The 20,453-nt window shown below is 36.0% G+C and overlaps 1 protein-coding gene across 1 annotated transcript in view; it reads left to right on the forward strand.

Annotated features, from left to right (window-relative positions):
- MMS22L (MMS22 like, DNA repair protein) overlaps positions 1 to 20,453 on the forward strand; it is a 127,850-nt gene that overhangs the window by 96,740 nt on the left and 10,657 nt on the right. The window contains exons 19-22 of the mRNA XM_047102609.1: positions 3,003 to 3,162; positions 7,393 to 7,562; positions 10,285 to 10,496; positions 13,942 to 14,105. Coding sequence (XP_046958565.1) covers positions 3,003 to 3,162; positions 7,393 to 7,562; positions 10,285 to 10,496; positions 13,942 to 14,105 — 706 coding nt within the window. The remainder of the gene's footprint in view (positions 1 to 3,002; positions 3,163 to 7,392; positions 7,563 to 10,284; positions 10,497 to 13,941; positions 14,106 to 20,453) is intronic.

A 20,453-nucleotide genomic window follows, 5' to 3' on the forward strand; every position in this document is an offset into this window, starting at 1 on the left:
AGTAAATAGAGTCAAAGAAATCCCTGAGATAGTCTGAGAAATACATATGTCTTATAGTCCGAGAAATACATATGTCTTATAGTCCTGGGAAGTTAAGGCTAAACACAGAGAATTACTGAGATCTAGATCAATGGTTCTCAAAATTGTGTTTCATAGGCATCTGAGGGTTGCTGATACCTTTTCAGGAATTTTAAAGCTCAAAAGTGTATTGACATTTGCACAAACGGTGCAGAAACTTTAGCACAAATCAACACCATGGTCCAATGTTATATTGGTGGTCATAATTTTCACTGCCACGCAATCACAAGAGAAAAAAAAAAAAGAACCCAGTCTCACTTAAGAATATTCTTAATGAAACAGTAAATTATTAAATTTATTAAATGTTGACCTTTGAGTACATGTCTGTAATGTCCTATGAATGACAATGGAAAGTGCACTTAAAAGCACACCTGCCTCAAGTGAGGTGGTTGTCCAAAAACAACACTTTATGTAATAATTTGAGTTACAAGCTGACCTGACTGCTTTGATCTTGAAAGAACAACTAACAAAGTATGGTTGTTCAGACTTGGGTATTTGGCAGACATTTGCTCAGAAATGTGTGAAATGAGTATCACTTCAAAGAAAACAACTGACGGTGTTTGTTGCTAATAACACAATTTGAGCTTTTAAGAAAATTAGAATTTTGGAAAACAAGCATTTGCCATTAGCTTGAGAGCTTCATGATAATTAAAGACTTTTCTGATGACATTGGTGGTGGTATTAACAAATAGGATTTTTTTAGTGGATAAGTGAAATGTGTCAACATTGGCAAGCTAAGTCAGTGAACTAGAATTTTCCAAATGACCAGTACAGGCTTTTTAAAAGCATGCAGGAGTATTAAACATTCATTAAGAAAGCAAAATAGAGCAGTGGCTTTTAATGCAGAAGAGTACAGAATATTTGTTGACACGGTTTTGAGTTCCATAATACAATTAACCTTTAAGAAATATCACTTGTCAAGTTTTGGTGTAATATCAAAGAGGGATTCCCATAGTTACCTGAAATGTCTATTAAAATAACTTATTTCTCTTCCAGTTACATGTATTTGTGAGATTGAATTGTTTTCATCTGCAGCATATTATAACAAATTGTGTGTAGGGACAAATATGAGAATCTAGCTGTCTTCTGTTAAGCCAGAACTTAAAGAGTTTTGCAGAAATGTAAAAATTGTCACTTTTCACTAATTTTTTTTTGTTTTGAAAAATAAAGTTCTTTTCCATAAAAACATTTTACTCTGTTAATGTATAATGCTTATTATTTTTACTTTTTTGAGTTTATTTATTTATTTTGAGAGAGACAGAGGGAAAGAGAGCGCGCATGAACAGGAGAGGGACAGAGAGAGAGGAAAAGAGAGAATCCCAAGCAGGCTCTGTGCTGTCAGCACAGAGCCCAGTGCAGGGCTCGAACTCAACGAAGTGTGAAATCATGACCTGAGCCAAAAGCAAGAGCTGGACGCTTAACCAACTGAGCCACCCAGATGCCCCATATAATGCTTCTTATTTTTAAGTGAACTAGTACATAATTTAAATTTTCTCTTTTTTTATATGGTAAATATCAATAGATATAGCTCAAATAATAGTAAGCACCTTAAGATCCCAACTTTTAAGCATATGAAAGGGAACTGAGAAGTTTGAGAACTTCTGGTCTAGGAAAAGAAATGTAGAGAACCAAGGGCAGAAAGCTAAATAAAAATAAAAGGTTCATCAAGTATATCTTTTGTTTTCATCTGTCAGTCACTCCAGTTCACTAGATTCCTTCTTTTCCTACATTCTACATTTTGTTATCAACTTGACTAACTGTAATATCACATTGAATAACTTATCCTAATCCCTCATTTCAAAACTCCACAAGTCTTTAGTGATCTTCACTTCTGCTCTACTTCATCTGCCCACTCCCGTGACTAAACCTTGAGCTATGGCATCATTGGATTATCTGAGAACTCTTTGATGATCACCACCTGTGCCTCCAGACCTCCAAGTGACCCTCCACTTCCTTTTCTCCAAGTGCAACATCCTCTCAAGGTCTCACTTCTTCCCCATCCATCTTAATTAGACCCCTTGGTGGCCTTACTGCAGGTATACTCTTATCATCATCCTTTCAGTCTTCCATCTTTGGTCTTTTGGTTACACCTACAAACCCTCAACCTTGGATTAGTGCAACCATTTGCTTTCTCTCCTTTGTCTTATCTGCTGAGAGCTGCAGGAGAAAAATCATGTAACTGTATTGGTGCCATTGTGTCCGATTTAGGTCATTGAAATCCACTCTAAGTCACCAATAATGGTTTGAAAACTGCTACTCTTCTCAAACCTTCTAACCTATCTGTAGCCAGTCTTCTCTTGATTCTTTTTGTGACTTGTCACCTCTTATTCTCACCTTTCCTCAACTTATTCTTTCATTTATTTCTCTTCCTTTTCATACTTCACTCTTCTCTCACTGCCTCACCTCACATTTCTCTCTACCACCTCACCGTTTTACTATCTCTGTCCTTTGTGCCTCATCATTTTTCCTCTGAGAAAGTTAGCATCTAATGGCTCATAAAATTTTGCGGGGAAAAATCAATCCATATCATATAACTGAACTTTAGAGAGGTCATACGTGTAAGAATTTGGTCATGTTGCTTGTAGATTTTACTTGTAGGAATTTGGGGATTGCCAGTTGTGTGCCAGGATGTTTGGAAGTCTTGATGTAATTTGGCTATAAACTTCTTTTATATCAGTTCCATTGATTTTTTTTAATTCTTCTTTTAACCTTTATTTTAATTATAAAAGGTAAGACTTCATTCTTTTTAATTGAAAATCTTCAATTTTTTTAATTGCTGTGAACATTTATTGGAAAGTTAAAGATGTAAACTTAAATGTAAGGGTGTGTGTGTGTTTGTATGTGTAGAGAGAGAAATTTTATTTTTCAAAGTCTATACTGTATGAAACTTGGAAATCTAAATCATGTTTTTCCTTATTTTATAGGCTATTGGTATTACTTATGGGAATCTGCAGACACTTTCTGATAAATCTGCCATGGTCACAAAGTCCTTAGAATACCTTGGTGAAATATTAAAATATATAAAACCTTATTTGGGAAAAAAAATTTCTAGTGCAGGACTGCAACTGACTTACAGGATGATGGGTATGTACTCCTGACGTTATCGAAACTTCCTTATGTTGAGCCTATAGTATCATGATAGGAATATTCTAATACACTGACTAAATCACTGTTCTCCATACAATCATAAGAATAATTTGAAAGACAAAGATTTAGCTTACAATAATTCATGTTGGCTTTCTATTGCTGTATCCCTATCCTGCCCCACCTCCTTTCAGAACTTTCCTTGTTACAGCTTGTGTTAATATTAAAATTAATTATGACCAAAACAGAAAATACGCTCATACCAATTTGATATCAATAGTCTGTTGTGAATCACTCACACTGTGAATACCTGGATGATTAAAATGGACTTTTTTTAAGGCTTATCTGTGCTTTCTTAGAATTTAAAATATCAGGAAACCATCACTTCTATTTATCTGGTCTGCTCTGTGTGAAGGAGGTCAGGAAAGAATTTACTATGGCACTAGAGATATTTATGCTTCAAATCTTGCTTCTCACAATACTATGTTTTCTCCTTTCGAAAAGAAATCTTTTTCTGTGCCTGTGCTATAACAACATAGTTCATCCTTCTTGAGGAAGTTAGTAATTTGAATACCTTTGTTCACTAAAACCATGTTACTAACCAAAAATAGGAACTGGATAAAGGGAAATGAGAAAATTTTCCTTAGAAGTTTTTATAACAGAATTTAAGGTTTTTGTTTTTGTTTTTTTTAATTTCTCTGTGGCCAAAACCTTATATCTTCTCCCTTTGATCTTGTGAACATATGAATAAACCTGATTTAGGCTGTCTGAAACCTTTTATCTTTGTTGTGAAAGATAAAGGAGAATGCAAAAATGTCTAAATATGGATGATGTAGAATGTAGTGAAAGCTATAGTAGCAATTCAGGCATCTTAATTTTAGAGGAAAACAGGAATGATAACTTATAAATTTAACATAGTAAAATGTAGATTAATAAGTATTTCAGCATGTAGCCTTATAATTTATTAGTCTCTGTTAGATTTTTGCCAAGCTAAATTTATGATTTCAGGAAATATATTTATTTTACAAAATATGTGATAGTCCTAACTGCAAAATCATATTTGGATTGGTAATATGTCGACCTATGAAGAATTGAGGACCTTCCTTTGTTGTATTACATGATTGGCATGCTGGAAGGTAGATCGGTATTCTTTTCTTTTGTCTAAATCTCAGAGACTGCGAATAGAATATATTGGTACAATGTTGCCCCTTTATATGTTAAAAATTAGGAACAGATCACTTGCTTTCTTCTTTATGTAAGAGGCTCAGAACAAATTGGAGGAAGAGCAAGTATAAACTTTTTAGAGTTCAAATGTGCTTGAAGTATGTGTGTTTGGGGTATCATACTCACTTCAGGGAAAGTGAGGTAACCACAGAAACTGTTTTATTTACCTTGCTAGTTTCTAACTGGGGATACCTCTGCTGTTTACTTACAAGGCTGCTAGTGGAAGGTGCAAACTGTTGATAAAATCACACTTCAGATGAAGGCATCTGAGGTCTTAATTGTAACTCAGTAATTTCTGAGAAAGGATTGATTCATGAGTACTGTCTTCAGTGTTCTTAATCTTAATATTAATGTTTATGGTTTTTCTCTTTACATCTCTTACTTTTTCTGTTCCCATGTTTTTCTTTTGATCATTCTTCTCTCTTTAGCCATTCCTCCTCTTTTGTCTTTGTAATTGAAACTCTACCCATGATCCTCAGTGCCTATCCTAATATTCTGTGTTTTCCACACTCTCAGGTAGACTTGGTCTCCCTGATTAAGCTTCAGCTGTCCATCTCTTACAACATTCTTCATAGCTTGCCAGTTATTATAATTATTTGTGTACTTGGTTTGTCCCTACTAAAATTTTAAATTTATGATAGTGGCCATATCTTTTTAACTTTTTATTCCCATTATCATGTTGTATTTTGAACAAATAAGAACATTTCCTGAGTTATATATTGGACACTGGATTGGGAAAGAGCTTCTCCAGTGTAGGAGATGGTATATACTAAGTAAATACTAACTAAATATACTAAATAAATATTTCTAGAATTTAACAATTTTATAAACTTAGCTAATAGAACATAATGTAACTTTTAGTGTTCCTAAATGAGTAAAGTTACTTTCTAACTATAAATACATTTTTAAACACCTATTATAATGATCCCAATCCTCCTTTTTTTTTTTTAGGCATAGTATATGCATAGAGTAGGAAATAAGTAAACACATAAGGACTCTTACAGTGCAGATCTCTTTCAATTGTAGAAGTATGCTCCCCACAATTTTTCTACATTTTCTTTTTTTCTTTTTAAGTTTATTTATTTTGAAAGAAAGAATGTGAGCAGGAGGAGGGGCAGAGGAAGCAGAGGGGCAGAGGGGCAGAGGAAGAGAGAGAGAATCCCAAGCAGGGTTCCACACTGTCAGCGTGGAGCCCATCGCAGGGCTTGATCTCACAAACTGAGATCATGACTAGAGTCGAAATCAAGAGTCAGACGCTTAACAGACTGAGCCACCTAGGTGCCCCTGCATTTTCAGCAGCATCGCTTAAATACGTAGTATGTTTATAGCCAGAAAAAAGACTGGTTTTGTTTGTTTGTTTGTTTGTTTGTTTAACAAAGCTACTCTATGTATTTTAACCTTTCTCCAAGTTTTTTACTTAAAAAATTTCTTTCTCTTTGCATTATTAATACCACACACTTAAATATTCTTCCCTGAAACTTAAAAACTAGGGTTCTGATTTGGCAGTAAAACAAATGGATCTCCTCTGCCTTCTATGAACTCATAAAACTTAAGATCTTCAGCAAAGTGTTTTAACCACTGCAGAAGATGAAATACAAGGGTAGGTGATGCATTTTTGGTTGGAAGGCCCTTGCTCTTTATAAGTCAATTCCTGTGTGACACCTAAGAGTGATATAAATCATTTAAAATGTCAGTGGTGATGGCAGTTCCCTTTATGGGCATATTAATGTTAGTTAGGATGTGAGTTCTTCTTACACTGCTGTCATTCGCAAGTTTTCCACCTACTGAAAAAAATGAGGAGCAAGCCAGCATTATTTAAAATATTGCTAAGTGAGCATTGTGTTTCTTTATGATTGATTATTGTATTTCCTTTTACAACAGAAGATTAATGTTGCTGTTTGTTGTTCTTAGAAGTGATTATTGGCTGGGCTTTTTTCTTTTAACATCAATACATTCCTCTATAAGTGTATTTTTGTTTCCCTTCAGAGTTGAATTTTAAACTTTTTGTTTTATGGAAATGGCTTTGACGTTTATCATCTCTTTTGCTTTCTAAGATGGAATAAAATATAAAAGTTTATGCAGTACATATACCACTAATGCCACTTGGGCAAGCATTTAATGATCTCCTTTTAAATTTGTTTTTTCAGTAGAGAAGCCCTTAATAGCAGGAGTACACTCTAATGGGAACTACATAAATGCTCTTAATTACTTCATTAAACAAAGGGTGCTCATTTGTTTGGCTTTACTATCATCAAAGGTAGCAACTGACTCCTAGCATTAAGGAAATCATAATACATTTCCTGTAGTAAAGAAGTCTGCATCTCTTCTTTCATCATCAAAATTTAAACTCACTGTGTATATTAAACAATTGAAAGTTATAAAAAGTGGAGTTCAGGGAGGTTAAGTGATTGCTTCAAGGTGCTATAGCTAATCCTTCTTACTACTTTAACAATTAAATTTAGCTCTATCTTTTCATGTTGTAAACTGGGTTGAGACAGCCTATAAAATTTTATGTAAGATAAAATATAAAGAAAGGTATCAAAAACGTAAATGTGGAGTAGCATGATGGAGCCCAGGGAAAGTAAGTACACACATAAAAGCATAATGCGTGATCTTATAGTGTTCTTAAAGTTGGGTTATAAATTTGCCTCTGAGTTACCTAGCAGCCAAAGCAAAAAGAGAAATCTGATTAATTACAGCAGTCGATCTGTATATTCACATAGTGTATAGCCAAATCACAATGTGTGTGTGTGTGTGTGTGTGTGTGTATTAAATAACAGTTGCTTAGGAAACGTATGTTTTTCTTAGACCAGAACTCTGAGAGAAATTTGTCTCTTTAGTGAAATGTATGACATGACATCAGTCTTTTCAGTCCTAATACATGTTTCTTTCTATTGCCTACTTTAACTTGGTTCTTTGTGCTTTAAGTATGAATTTCATAGTGGAATGGCAAAACTTTCTGGTTAGAAGGTAACCATACCTACTGTTACTCCTCTTCTTTGTCAGGAATTCTTGTTAAATCATGGGCACAGATCTTTGCCACCTCTAAAGCCCAAAAACTATTATTCCGGATCATAGATTGTTTACTGCTGCCACATACAGTGTTACAGCAAGAGAAGGAACTGCCTGCACCTATGTTGATCGCAATTCAAAAGAGTCTTCCTTTGTATCTCCAGGTATAGTAAGTGTGGCTGCTTGAAAGTTAAAAAATAATAAGTAAATAAATAAATAAATAAATAAATAAATAAATAAACAAACTTTGCCTTAAAACAGTTTGCTAACTGCTGATTTGAAAACCATGCATTATAATTTCAGTGCATGTGTGTACATGTGGCACTTCTGTTGAACAAGTTTTAAATTCCTTTTGTGTTTGGCCCTGAAACCAAAGATGGAAAAAGCAAAATCTCCAAGAAGCAATTAAAGTTGAGAGAAGAGGCTGACTAGCATAGACAGAGTTGTGTGTTTCATATTTCCTTAGAGGCTTCAGCTGTCCACTAGCCAACCGGAGAAGAAGAGATGTGAGAGAAGACACTGTAAAGGGGATTAGTTGTAAACGAGCCAAACGGGTGAGAGGTGAAGGACTGTCAGAGGGAACAGTATTTAAAAGTCATGAGCTTGAAGAAAGTATGACACACTGGGGAAGAGCGAATAATTCTGTTGTGATCGGACACTCATACAGGAGGAGCCATATATTTGAAGGTGTTATGTGCCACGCTAGGAAGTTTGGACTTGTTCTTTACATGGGATTTGTATGGATTATTGATGGATTTTGACAGGTTTTAGATAGGGAAGTGGGAACAACCTATCATGTTTACATTTTAGAAAGGTAATTCTGGTGGCAACATCTAAGATAGTTGATGTGGGAGTTAGATTGGAGACTTGGAGGGCAGAGAGTAGTTCATTATCTGAGGATTTTGAACTAAGCCGGTAGGTGTAGAACTCACACAGCAGATTGCAGAAACACTTAGGAGCTCTGATTAAAAGTACTTGCTCAGAGAATGTTGTGGAGCAACAGAAAGCAATAGAATACTTCCTAGACCCCAGAGTGGGTCCTTGTACACATAGTGGTGCTGCTAACTAAAATGGGCAATTCTAGAGATGTGGGAGTGAAGGTAATAATTGATTTATGAATATCTTTCATTTGAGGTGCTGTGTACTGTCTAGATGGGCACTTGGAAATATTGATCTGTTATTCAGAGGAGGATGGGGCTGGAAGCATACTTTGTTATTCATTAGTGTCTCATACTGAAGTTAAGTGCTTCTTAATTTGGGGTTCAGCAAGGAAAGCTGAGGAAGAAAGGGAGAATGGACTTTGATTAGGTAATAAGCAGTCTTTTCCACAGATGGGCTTTTTAAACAGATTTGTATAATTTCTAAGAAATTTTTAATTGGCTCTTTAATTTTGTGTTGATAATAACATTTAAAAAGAAGTTTAGTTTGCTGACAGAAACACAAAGCGTGGCCAGTCAGGGAATACTGGTGGGGAGGAATCTTGGGCAGCAGAAGAATCTGGAAAACATGTTCTCTATGGCCCTTTTAAGCCAAAATAGTACCGTAAGAATTCTTATAGGTATACTTGGCTGGCTTAGTTGGTAAAACATGGGAACTGTTGATCTCAAGGTTGTGAGGTCAAGCCCCACCATGGAGCCTACTTTAAAAAAAAAAGAAAGAAAAGAAAAAGAATTCTTACAAACTTTGTAAGTGGTAAACTGAAAATTTTGGTGAATTTATCCATTTGGCAGAATTGACTTAGATGTACACCTTTACTTAAAAGTACTCCAGTCTCCTCTTCAAAGTTTTCAGAACATATTTGTTTATTACTTCATCATCTTCTAATAATGTGCTTTCTTTTAAAGGAAAACATTGAAGAAACTAAGTAGAGGGGTGTTCATTGCCCTTTTGTTTTCAATTATTGTTGTTTGCTAGTGTTTTAACAGTTCTATGTTACTTTTATTACAAATCTTTCAAAATTTTTTGATGAGTAAATATCTATCCATAGGTAAAATGGAGACAAATATTTCTAATTATTTCTCTGGAAAAACACATTTTAAATCACAAAGGGCCAAATTATAAATGAACTTTTGGAATATAATTCGTTGTGTTGGTGATTATATATATATTTGGTAATATGCATTATTTAGTAAAATTGGTAGAAAAAAATTTCTATTTCTCAGGGTTTAATTGTTAAGTCTCAAACACCGTAATCCATATGGAAGCTATACAAATGGAGGAGATTAAATCAACAGAACTCTTAACTTCTCTAAACCTCAGTTTCCCCAGCTATGAAATTGGATATGTGATAATACTAAGTCAGTGTTTTTTAAGAAATTTAGGTGAAATAAAGGATATAAAGCACATGGTACAGTGCCTGAATATGAAACTCTTCAAATGAATTGTCATTATTCTGAGTCTTAATCTTCTGCATTTCTCTCCTGTCAATTTTTGTTTTAATTTATCACATTTCTTACATTGGAAGATTTTTAGTATAAATTCTCAGTCTCACTCAGTTAAATGACCAGGCCATACGTATAAAAACTGACCTAAAAATGTGTTTCATAACTTTGAAATGACATACAGACATAGTTGATGAGTGGGATGCTCAAGTTTTCTGCGTATGAGAGGAGGAAGGAAGCTTCCTTGGTCTTCCTGCACTTCCCCTGCTCCGTTTGAGTACACCCCCAAGACACACATGTGTGGTTGGATACCACAGTACAGGAGTCACACAGGCTCAGCAGCTCCCTGAGCCTCATAAACATTATCTGTTGATGCTGGCAGTGCCCTGTGGACTGTGGTTGCACATTCTGACATGGATATTAATGCTAGGGACTAAATTAGTAAGTTTCTCAATATTTTTTTTAACGTTTCCTTTTAGTATTTCTTCTCTTTTTTCTCCTTTAGGGCATATGCATTGTATGTTGTCAGTCTCAAAATCCAAATGCCTATTTGAACCAGTTACTTGGGAATGTCATTGAGCAGTACATTGGGCGGTTTCTTCCAGCTTCACCACATGTTGCAGGACTTGGACAACACCCTGTTCTGATGGCACTGAGAAACTCCGCCACTCTTGCACCGATGTCACTTCTAAAGAAATGCATTATACAAGTCATAAGGTACATCTAAATATTAAAAATAAGTGGTGTTTACAATCCAATTAGTTCATCTTTATTAAAAAGTAACAAAGCTCCCCAAAAGTATTGGCAACCCTTAGGATGCTGGTAGTTGAGAAACTTTTCTTTTCCCTGAGAAACATTATCTAAGGATTTACTAAAATGATTTTTGCTCCTGGCAGCCTGAGTCAGTGCTCTTTAAATCGTTTGTTTTCTTTACATAGCTGTTGTTTTCCTTATATATGTTCTAAAGGTGTATGTTTTTTTAGTCCTTATCAGATAAACAGTAGTTGTATTTTCTCCTATAAAAAACATATTAGCTATATTTTTGAAAGATAATAACTAAATGAAAAAATGAATGGTAATATGAAAAAGGAAGCAATAAGAAGTCCTTTTTTGTTGGTCTACTCCCTGTCTTAATAACTTCATTTTATTATTGGATGCATAAATGAAACCTCTTAGGTTTTCTCCTTCCTTTTACCTGCAACGGTAGAAGATTCAGTAATAGAAATGATCACTTCTTTGTCTTCATGCAGTATTTAGCTTCATATGAAATTAGTTTTTTTTTTTTTTTAATTTTTTTTTTTTTCAACGTGTATTTATTTTTGGGACAGAGAGAGACAGAGCTGAACGGGGGAGGGGCAGAGAGAGAGGGAGACACAGAATCGGAAATAGGCTCCAGGCTCCGAGCCATCAGCCCAGAGCCCGACGCGGGGCTCGAACTCACGGACCGCGAGATCGTGACCTGGCTGAAGTCGGACGCTTAACCGACTGCGCCACCCAGGCGCCCCTAGTTTTTAAACTTTAAAATGCTGTGGTGATATACAGGCATACCTTGTTTTATTGCACTTCACAGATACTGTGCTTTTTACAAACTGGAGATGTGTGGTAACACCATCAAGCAAGTCTGTTGGCACTGTTTTTCCAATAGCATTTGTTCACTTCGTGTCTCTGTGTTACATTTTGGTAATTGTCACAGTATTTTAAACTTTTTTGTTATTATATTGGTGATAGTGATCTCTGATCAGTGATTACAACTCTCTGAAAGCTCAGATGATGGTTGGCAATAAAGTATTTTTTTAGCAATAAAGTATTTTTAAATTAAGGTATATACATTTTTTTTCTTTTAGACATAATGCCATCGTAATGCTGTTGCACACTTATTAGACTACAGTGTAGTGTAAGCATAGGTTTTATATGCACTGAGAAGCCAGAAAAACTCATTTGACTTGCTTTATTGTGACATTCACTTTATTATGGTGGTCTGCAACTGAACCCACAGTGTCCCTGGGTATCTAGTATTTTTTTCTGTGTTTTTAATGACTTGATAGTTTTAATGACCACTATTATCCATCACCTCTCATTACAGAATTCCATGTCTAAAATCTGTTCTCCCTTACAAGCATTTTTGTGTGTTCCTGGTGTTCTGTTACTGAGGTTTGGAAGCTTTATATTTTTGTTCTCTCTCCTTGGCCAACCTTTGGGAAATGATTGCTTCCTTCTTTTCACACCTCTATTCCCTTATCACATTATACCCAGGCTATTGCAGGAGTCTCCTAACTACTTTCACTGTATCTAGCCTTTTCTTCTGGTTCAGCGTAAACAATGCCCCCAGATTACTTTTCTTGAAAGTCTATTCCATTATGACACTTCTCTACCCCCAAACCTTCACTTGCTTCTTTTTTGCCCGTGGAATAAATTCCGTATTCTTATAGCTCTTTGTGATCTGTCACTGAACTTTTCCAAATGTACAAGACATAACATCATATGCAAACTTTAATGAGATTGGTTTCATTATTGCCCTTCCAAAATGCTTTACATTTCCCTACATCAGTGTTGTTCATACTATTTTCTCTATTTAAATGCCACACCTTTGGGTTAAATTCTGCCTTGACTTTTTAAGACCTACATCTAATATCTCAGTGTAGTGTGGTGCTTCTTTCCTTCTTCTGAAGTCATGTGCTCTGTTAAGATTCCGTTCACAGAATTGAATGTTTTGCCTCACTTGTATCTGAATTTCCGACAAGACCTTAGTAGTCTACCACTATTTTTGAGACATTATTTAAGTAAGTGTAGTACAAACCAAATGACAAATGCTGAAGTGAAATTAAATGTTTAGGGTCATAAAAGCAATTTAAAGCCCACCATTTAAAATCCTGGCTGCTTTCATTGACTTTCTTATTTACCAGGGAACACATTTTTCTCATGATTTCTAACTGAAGATCCAGAAATGTAGTAGTTCCTTTTTTCTATTTTTTAACTACTCAGGAAGGGAATAGATTGCCTCCTGTGCCTCCCTCCATTCCATGCTCCTCTACTCCTGTAGTTTCCCATCTTTGTTAGGGTTCATTCCTCCCAATTCCTGAGAATTCTGGGGTTATCTTTCAAAGCACCTATCACACTGTATTATGGTAGTCTTTTTTTCCTTATTCAACTTTTCCACTAGACAGTGAGCCCCTTGATTTCATAGACCATATTTCGTCTAAGATTCAGCAGTGAACAAAAAAGACAAAACACTTGTCCTCAAAGATTGAATAAATCTTTTAACATGTAATAATTGTTGGAACCCACCATATAGAGTAGAAATGATGGTGAAGACATAGTTCCTGCCCTTAAGGAGTTTATAATCCTTCGTGATTTCTGTGGCTCATTTTGGCAAATTTTACTGCTTTGCAAATACGTATGGATGTCTAGCTTAGATTTAGCTATATATGACAATTTTTCCTGTTGTCTAGACCTTTTAGAAACTGAGCAATTGCCACTTCCATTTATTCACTTAAGTGTATATACTGAATACCTCTTAGGAGCCAACACCTGTTTAAGAGGTAGAGATATAAAAATGAGTCAGATAAATTATCTTTATGATCGCTGTTGAATCCTAATGCTAAAATTTATTTCGCTTTGAGAGAAGATGTTACATCCTAAATTACCTCTGGTTTTTTTACTTCCTAAGAGAAGGAAAGAGGTAAAGCTGGAACAGGAAGCCAATTCCTAGGGCAGTCCTCTTATTGATTTGGAGAAATAAAACCCCTCCCAAATCCCTAAATAAATAAACGTGAGGAGAGATTTCTTTATGCAAATTTGACATTAAAGAAAATGTTGCATCATTGAGGAGCTAATAGAAGAGATTGGACTCAGAAAAGAAAAAAAAAAACAAATTAACAATTGGATTTTCATTTGGATTTTGATTAAGTGCATTGAAAGATCAGGTTTTAAATTTAGTTTGTGTCCGTATTCTACTTTGGCCCTTATAACACACCAGATATTCATATGCTTATGCTTCTAAAATTTTGTGTTTGAGGATAGCATGGCAAAATATACGTATATTTTTTTAGTTGTGCTTTATTAAGTTGGGTAAAATTTATCAGTATCTCTAAAGTGGGTGACTTTTGGTTCTGTTCACTGAAACTTTAAACAGAAGAAAAAACAAAATTGTGCTTCTTTTTAGGAAGTCCTACTTTGAGTGTAAAGGGTCCCTGCTCCCTCCTCGCTTGGCATCTATCCTGGCCTTCATCCTCCAGCTCTTCAAAGAAACTAACATAGACATTTCTGAGGTTGAACTGCTCCTCCCTGGCATCTTAAAATTGTTGGTGTTGGTCAGCGAACCCCAAGGTTAGTTTGAATCTGTTATACTGTTCTTTTCATAAATTAAGAAAGTACTCTTTCCTATCAGTTAAACAATGGCTAAGTGCTTGGTTATTTAATATCAGTTTCTATATATCATGGCTGAAAAACTCCAGCAGATAGCAGAGGTTGGGCATGATAAAATGGTTAAACACTGACATGTTTCAGAGTAGTTTACTTCTGTTTTGTTTTTTCCCCCAAGGCAAACAGTTTATGTAAGGACTACTTCCTCTAATTAGACTTGTTGACCTTTTAAAGAATATTTGTTTAATCTGACTACAGTATTAAATGCAATTTTTACCTATCATGTGGTGAGGGGTCAAGGTAAGTTCTTCCGTTCAGGTTGCCGCCAGAATATCTAAGCTGATTTCACAGGCAACCTGTAAGGATCCTTTGATCCTAGTCCTTTTGTTTTCAGTCTCATCAGCCTTACTGCTAGGGATCTCTTTAAAATATCATTTATCTGATCCCCACTGTGAGTAGCATGCTTTAATAAGCTTATTGGGAATATGCAGAATAGTAGGGATAGCTCTATTCTGAAGGAGTTTTTAATGTAAATAGGATGCTATGTGTGTAAGGGTGTGCGTGTTCTCATGATAATGTGATTGTTCAGGTCAGGGCTCCTCGATGTTTCTACCTAAGTACCTCTAACTGCTGTGATGAGTGAGTGCAATGTGCATCCTGCAGAATCTGAGGGTACCATCCAAATTGGTAAAGCTCAAAGAGCTCTTTGAAAGGTTCCATTTTATCTCAAAATGTATGCATATTTTGTTTAAATCTATGTTTATTTTAATAAGTAAAATGTTTTTCTTATTAAAATGTTTTCTTTCTCCTGAGCATGATTTGTAAAAGCTAAGCATGGTTTTACAAAAACTGTTATGATGTGTTCATATGGAATGCCCTTACCTGAGAGTAGCATCTCTTCACTGAAAAAAATACCCAGGTAGACCCCAGAGTCATCTTTAGAAATTTTGTCTTCGTTGAAAACTTACACATACTTTCAGTGAAAGCCTACTGTGGTATGCAGTACAAAATTTGTTGAGACAGAGCAGACGGTATAAAATTTTAGCTAGCCTTTGTTTTGGTTATAGTAATAATTATCAGGAAGGAGGCTAGAGTGTGGAGGTGAATTTTGCTGCTCACATCTAGCTAGTGAGTGCATCACATGTTTGACATGGGTAGAATACAGAATTCGCAGTCTCTGCATTGCTGTCTTTGTAAGCTGAGGAGGTAGTATTAAACAGATTTTGGCTGTGAGAAAATTCTCTCTGACTCTCCTTGTAGCCTCACTGCTTAAAAGAATAATTTGTAAAATCATAGAAAGTTAGTCTTACTACATGACTCAGCAAGTCCACTCCTAGGTATATGCCCAAGAGCATTTTAAACATACGTCCACTCAAAAACCTGTACTCAAGCGCCGATACAACTCCACTTCTGGCACAATAACATAAGGAGTTCTGCTGACCCACTCCCCAGCAAAACTGGTGAAAATTATTTAAAGGAAAGTATCTAAATTTTCTCGAAATAGTCCTAAGAGTAGAGCAAATGGAGAAACATTTGTTTAAGAAAATCTGAAACTTGGTAAAAACATCAGGAGTCTGTGGTATTTGAAGGAAGACCACTCCTTTCTTTATTCCCCCAGCTCAGTAAGACAGAAACTCTACTCCAGACTAGTAAATTCAAGAACGTAGGGCTTCTTCTCTCCCCGGCTCCCAGTAGGAGGGCTGTCCTCCTATGAGAGGCAGGATATCAGTATTTCTCATCTTGCCCCCAAGCTACCTGATGCTAAAGTTATATTCCAGGCAATTGTGGCTAAGAAGTGGGCCCTCCATTCTGTTCCTGGGGTACCAGTCAGCCTTGCCACAGCTTAAATGTGTGAATTCCCTGCCAAGAGAAACAAACTGAGGGTCCCTGGGACTGCTGCCTCTCCTCCCACAAGCACTCAGCTCCTAAAGTGGGTATGTCACTCAGAAGTAGCACCATTGTCCCTGTCCCCATCACCAGAGCCCTGCATCTGAGATGTTATCTGGTAGAGAGGTAGAGGGAGGAGAAGCTGAGCATAGAACAGAGATCAGATCTCAATCAGTCCCAAAGGAACTAACTTCATTTGCAAATGAGTGTGGAAAAAGTTCAACCATAGGGTTCTATCAAAAATAATGGAGTTTGTGGTGATAGGCAATAGGTAGGAGAATAATAGAGTCATTGGGTATATAGGCTAATCTGTAGACCATCTAGTTTGGTGAGAGAATTGGTGAAAGAGACCGCTGGAAGGAACCCTTGGATCAGAATCTCAAACACCACAGAAATCCCTTTAAAACAGCCTGAACTTGATGAGATCAGTCTATAAGACAATATATGTCCCTGGGCATTATAGGAAACAATAGAGCAATCAGCTTTGATTAGTGGAACTTAACAGTTGAGTGTGGTCAGAGAAAGAGACAGAGCCCTGTCAAAACCACTGTCTTAGAATGGAGACTGTGGGCATACCCGAGGTTATACCACCTGAGGAGCAATGTTAGAAGCTTCACACTGGGGGCCATTGGGGAAGAGGGAAGAAGTACACCTCACTAAAAAATGTCCAGTTTTCAGCAACAAAAAAATTCCAAGACTGCAAAAAGACAGAAATATGATCCATACACTGGGGAAAAAAGCAGGCAGCAGAAACTGCCAGTGAGAGCAATCAGATACTGGATTTAATAGGCAAAGACTTCAAAGTAGCCATTATAAGTATGTTGAAAGAATTCCAGGAAAGCATGATTAACAAACTAAAGGTAGGTATGATGACATTGTCACATCAAATAGAGAATATCGGTACCGAGACAGAAGTTACCAAAAAAAGAACCAAAAGGAAATTATGAAGTTTAAAAGTACAAGAGCTGAACTGAAAAATTCACTTGAGGGGCTTGTTACTGGACCTGAATTAGCAGAAGAAAGAATTAGCAAACTTGAAGATAGATGACAAGAGATGATGCAATTTGAAAAAAAAAAAAAAGTGAAGAAAAATGAACAGAGCTTTAGGGAAATGTGGGATACCATTAAGTGCACCATGATACATATAACCCAGAAGAGGACAGAAAAGTACAGAAAAAAATATTTGAAGAAATAATGGTTAAAGATTTCCTGAATTTATTAATGAACAATAACCTATACATTCTGGAAGCTCAGCTAATTCCAAATAGGATAATTTTTTTTAATGTTTATTTTTGAGAGACAGAAAGCCAAACAGGGAAGGGGCAGAGGGATAGGGAGACACAGAATCCGAGGCAGGCTCCAGGCTCCACACTGTGAGCACAGAGCCTGACATGGGGCTCAAAGCCACAAACCATGAGTGAGATCATGACCTGAGCTAAAGTCAGACGCTTAACTGACTGAGCCACCCAGGCAGCCCTAATTCTAAATAGGATAAATTCAAAAAGTTCCACAATAAGATGCATCAGAGTAAAAATACTGGAAGCCAAATGCAAGGAGAAAAATTGTAAAGCATCAAGAGAAGAGAGACTCATTGCTTACCACAGAACCCCAGTTAGGTCAACAGCTAACTTCTCAGCAGAATTAATGGAGGTCAGAGGCAGTAGGATCACACTTAGTGATCAAAGAAAAAATTCTCAACCAAGAATACTATATTCTGTAAAACCATTACCTTTCAAAAGTGAAGATAAAATAAAAATATCCCCAGATAAAAACTGAGAGAATTTATTGCTAGTGGACCAGCCTTATAAGAAAGGAAGGAAGTTCATGGGTGGCTCAGTCAGTTAAGTGGCCGACTTCAGCTCAGGTCATGATCTTGGGGCTGACCCACGTCTTGGGATTCGAGCCCCACGTCAGGCTCTGTGCTGACAGCTCAGTACCTGGAACCTGCTTTGGGTTCTCTGTCTCCCTCTCTCCCTGCCCCTCCCCTGCTTACAGTCTATCACTCTCTCTCAAAAATAAACATTAGAAAAAAATTAAAAAGAAAAAAAAGTTCTACAGAATGAAAGTTAAGTGACCTCACACAGGAATAACACCAGTAAAGCAATATGTAACTATAAAAGTATAAGTGTATATTTCTTTATCTTTATTCCCTTAATGGGTTTAAAAAGCAAATGAATAAAATGAAATATTAAAAAAATGATATATAATGTATTATTGGGTCTATAACATATAGAAGTGCAGTATATTTACCAGTAACAGTACAAAGGAGGTGGTGGGAGCAAAGCTATATTGGTCTAAGAAAATGACTCCAGATAATAACTCAAATAGAAACAATTATGAAGAGAATTAGAGATGATCAACAAGGTTAATATAACAAAAGCTTAAATATATACCTGCTTTCCTTTCCTCTTCTTCCTTTCTTCTCCTTTAGCTTCTTTGAAAGACAAAATTATATAAAATAAAAAGTATGAAAGACAAAAAATTATGTATTGTTGGGTTTGTAACATTTGCAAAGGGAATATGTATAACAATAATACCACAGTGGTGCCTGGGTGGTTCATTCGATTAAGCATCCAACTCTTGATTTCAGCTCAGATCATGTGAGTTTGAGCCCTGCATCGGGTTCTGTGTAGAGTATGGAGACTACTTGGGATTCTCTCTCTCCCTCTCTGCCCTTCCCCTGCTCACATGCACATTCTTGCTCGCTCTCTCTCTCTCTCTCTCCCTCCCCTTCTGTCTCAAAATAAATAGACATTAAAAAAAATAATACCACAACAAAGGGGGAGGGGAATAGAGTTATGTAAGAATAATGTTTCTGTATTTCACTGAATTCATGTAAATCGGAAGCTCTGATGAGATATGCATGATATGCCTAGAGCAACTACTAAGGAAATAATTCAAAACTAATGAAAAATCATTAAAGAAATTAAAATGCTAAGTTTTAAAATATGCATGTAATACGAAAAGAGAGCAGTAAAGGAGATTAGAAGAGCAAAAAATGCAAGACATTTAGAAAACAAAAGGTAAAATGACTAATATAAATCCATCTATAGCAACAGTAACAGTAGTTGTGAAAGGAGTGAACAAACTAATCAAAAGTAGAGATCATTGGAATGAAAATATAAAAAGATCTAATTCTATTCTATCTACAGGAAACACTTTAGATTCAAATACTGAAATAATAAAAGGATAAAAAAACTACATCATGCAAACTGTAGCTATGGAAAGCTAGGCCAAAAAATTGTTACTAGAAATAGAGATGTTTTATAGTGATAAAGGATCACTGTATTTAACAACTTATAAACGTGCACTTAACAAAAGAGCACCAAAATATAGGAGGAAAAAACAGAAATGAAGGGAGAAAGAGTTCAGTAGTTAGAGCTGGAGGATTTTTGTTGTGTAAAGAGCTTAGAAGTTCTCATTCTCACCCTCACAACAAGAAACAAATCTTATCAGACTGAAAAACAACTCTTCTTAGATGCATCAGGGAATTGAGGTCATAGAGCAAACTGTTGGCCCCAAAACTGAGCATAGAGCAGTTTGTCAAATGCAGTGTAAATATTTCTTCAGTGTCAGCTCCTGGTCCTCGTAAGCTGTGATTCTCTGAATCTGTCTCTCCACTTAAATGATCTAATAAATTGTTTCTTTTTCAAAATAATAATTGGTGATTATACCTTATGGAAAGCAAACTGAATGACAGCATTGTTCTGAGGATTGGGAGAGAGGAATTTGGAATACTGTGTTAAAAGGCACCTGTACCACCCCTGAAGGAATGCAGTGCTATTTGAAAGTAGACTTGGATTAGTTGTATGCTACAAACTCCGGGGCAACCACTAAAAAAAATTTTTTGAATAAGTGTATTTGATTATACGAAGAAAAGAGAAAAAAATGGAATCATAAAATCCTCAATTAAAACCTTCAGAAAAGGCAGAATAAAAGCAAATGATTAGAAAAAAAGAACAAGAGCAATGAATATAAAAGTTACATGTATGTGGGGTGCCTGGGTGGCTCAGTCAGTTAAGCATCGACTCTACATTTCAGTTCAGGTCATGATCTCACAGTTCGTGAGTTTGAGTCTCGCATCAGGTTCCGCTCTGGCAGTGTGGTGCCTGCTTGGGATTCTCCCTCTCTCTCTCTCTGCCCCTCCCCAGCTCGCTCGCTCGCTCTCTCTCTCTCTCTCCAAGTAAGTAAATAAACTTAAAAAAAAAAAAAAGGCATTACATAATGACAGACTGGGACTAGAGATAACCTCTTCAATCTGATGAAGTACATCTATGAAAATCTTAGAGCTAACATCATCCTTAATGGTGGAAGATTAGATGCTTTCCCCCTAAGATTAGGAATAAGACAAGGATGTTCATTCTTGCCACTTCTATTCAACATTGTACTGGAAGTCCTAGTCAGGGCAAGAAAAATAAATTAAAG

This window comes from Lynx rufus, unplaced genomic scaffold (genome assembly GCF_022079265.1).
Source record: "Lynx rufus isolate CCGP_SWC_20201006 ecotype Redwood Valley unplaced genomic scaffold, mLynRuf1.p SCAF_6, whole genome shotgun sequence".
In the NCBI taxonomy this organism is placed as follows: domain Eukaryota; kingdom Metazoa; phylum Chordata; class Mammalia; order Carnivora; family Felidae; genus Lynx; species Lynx rufus.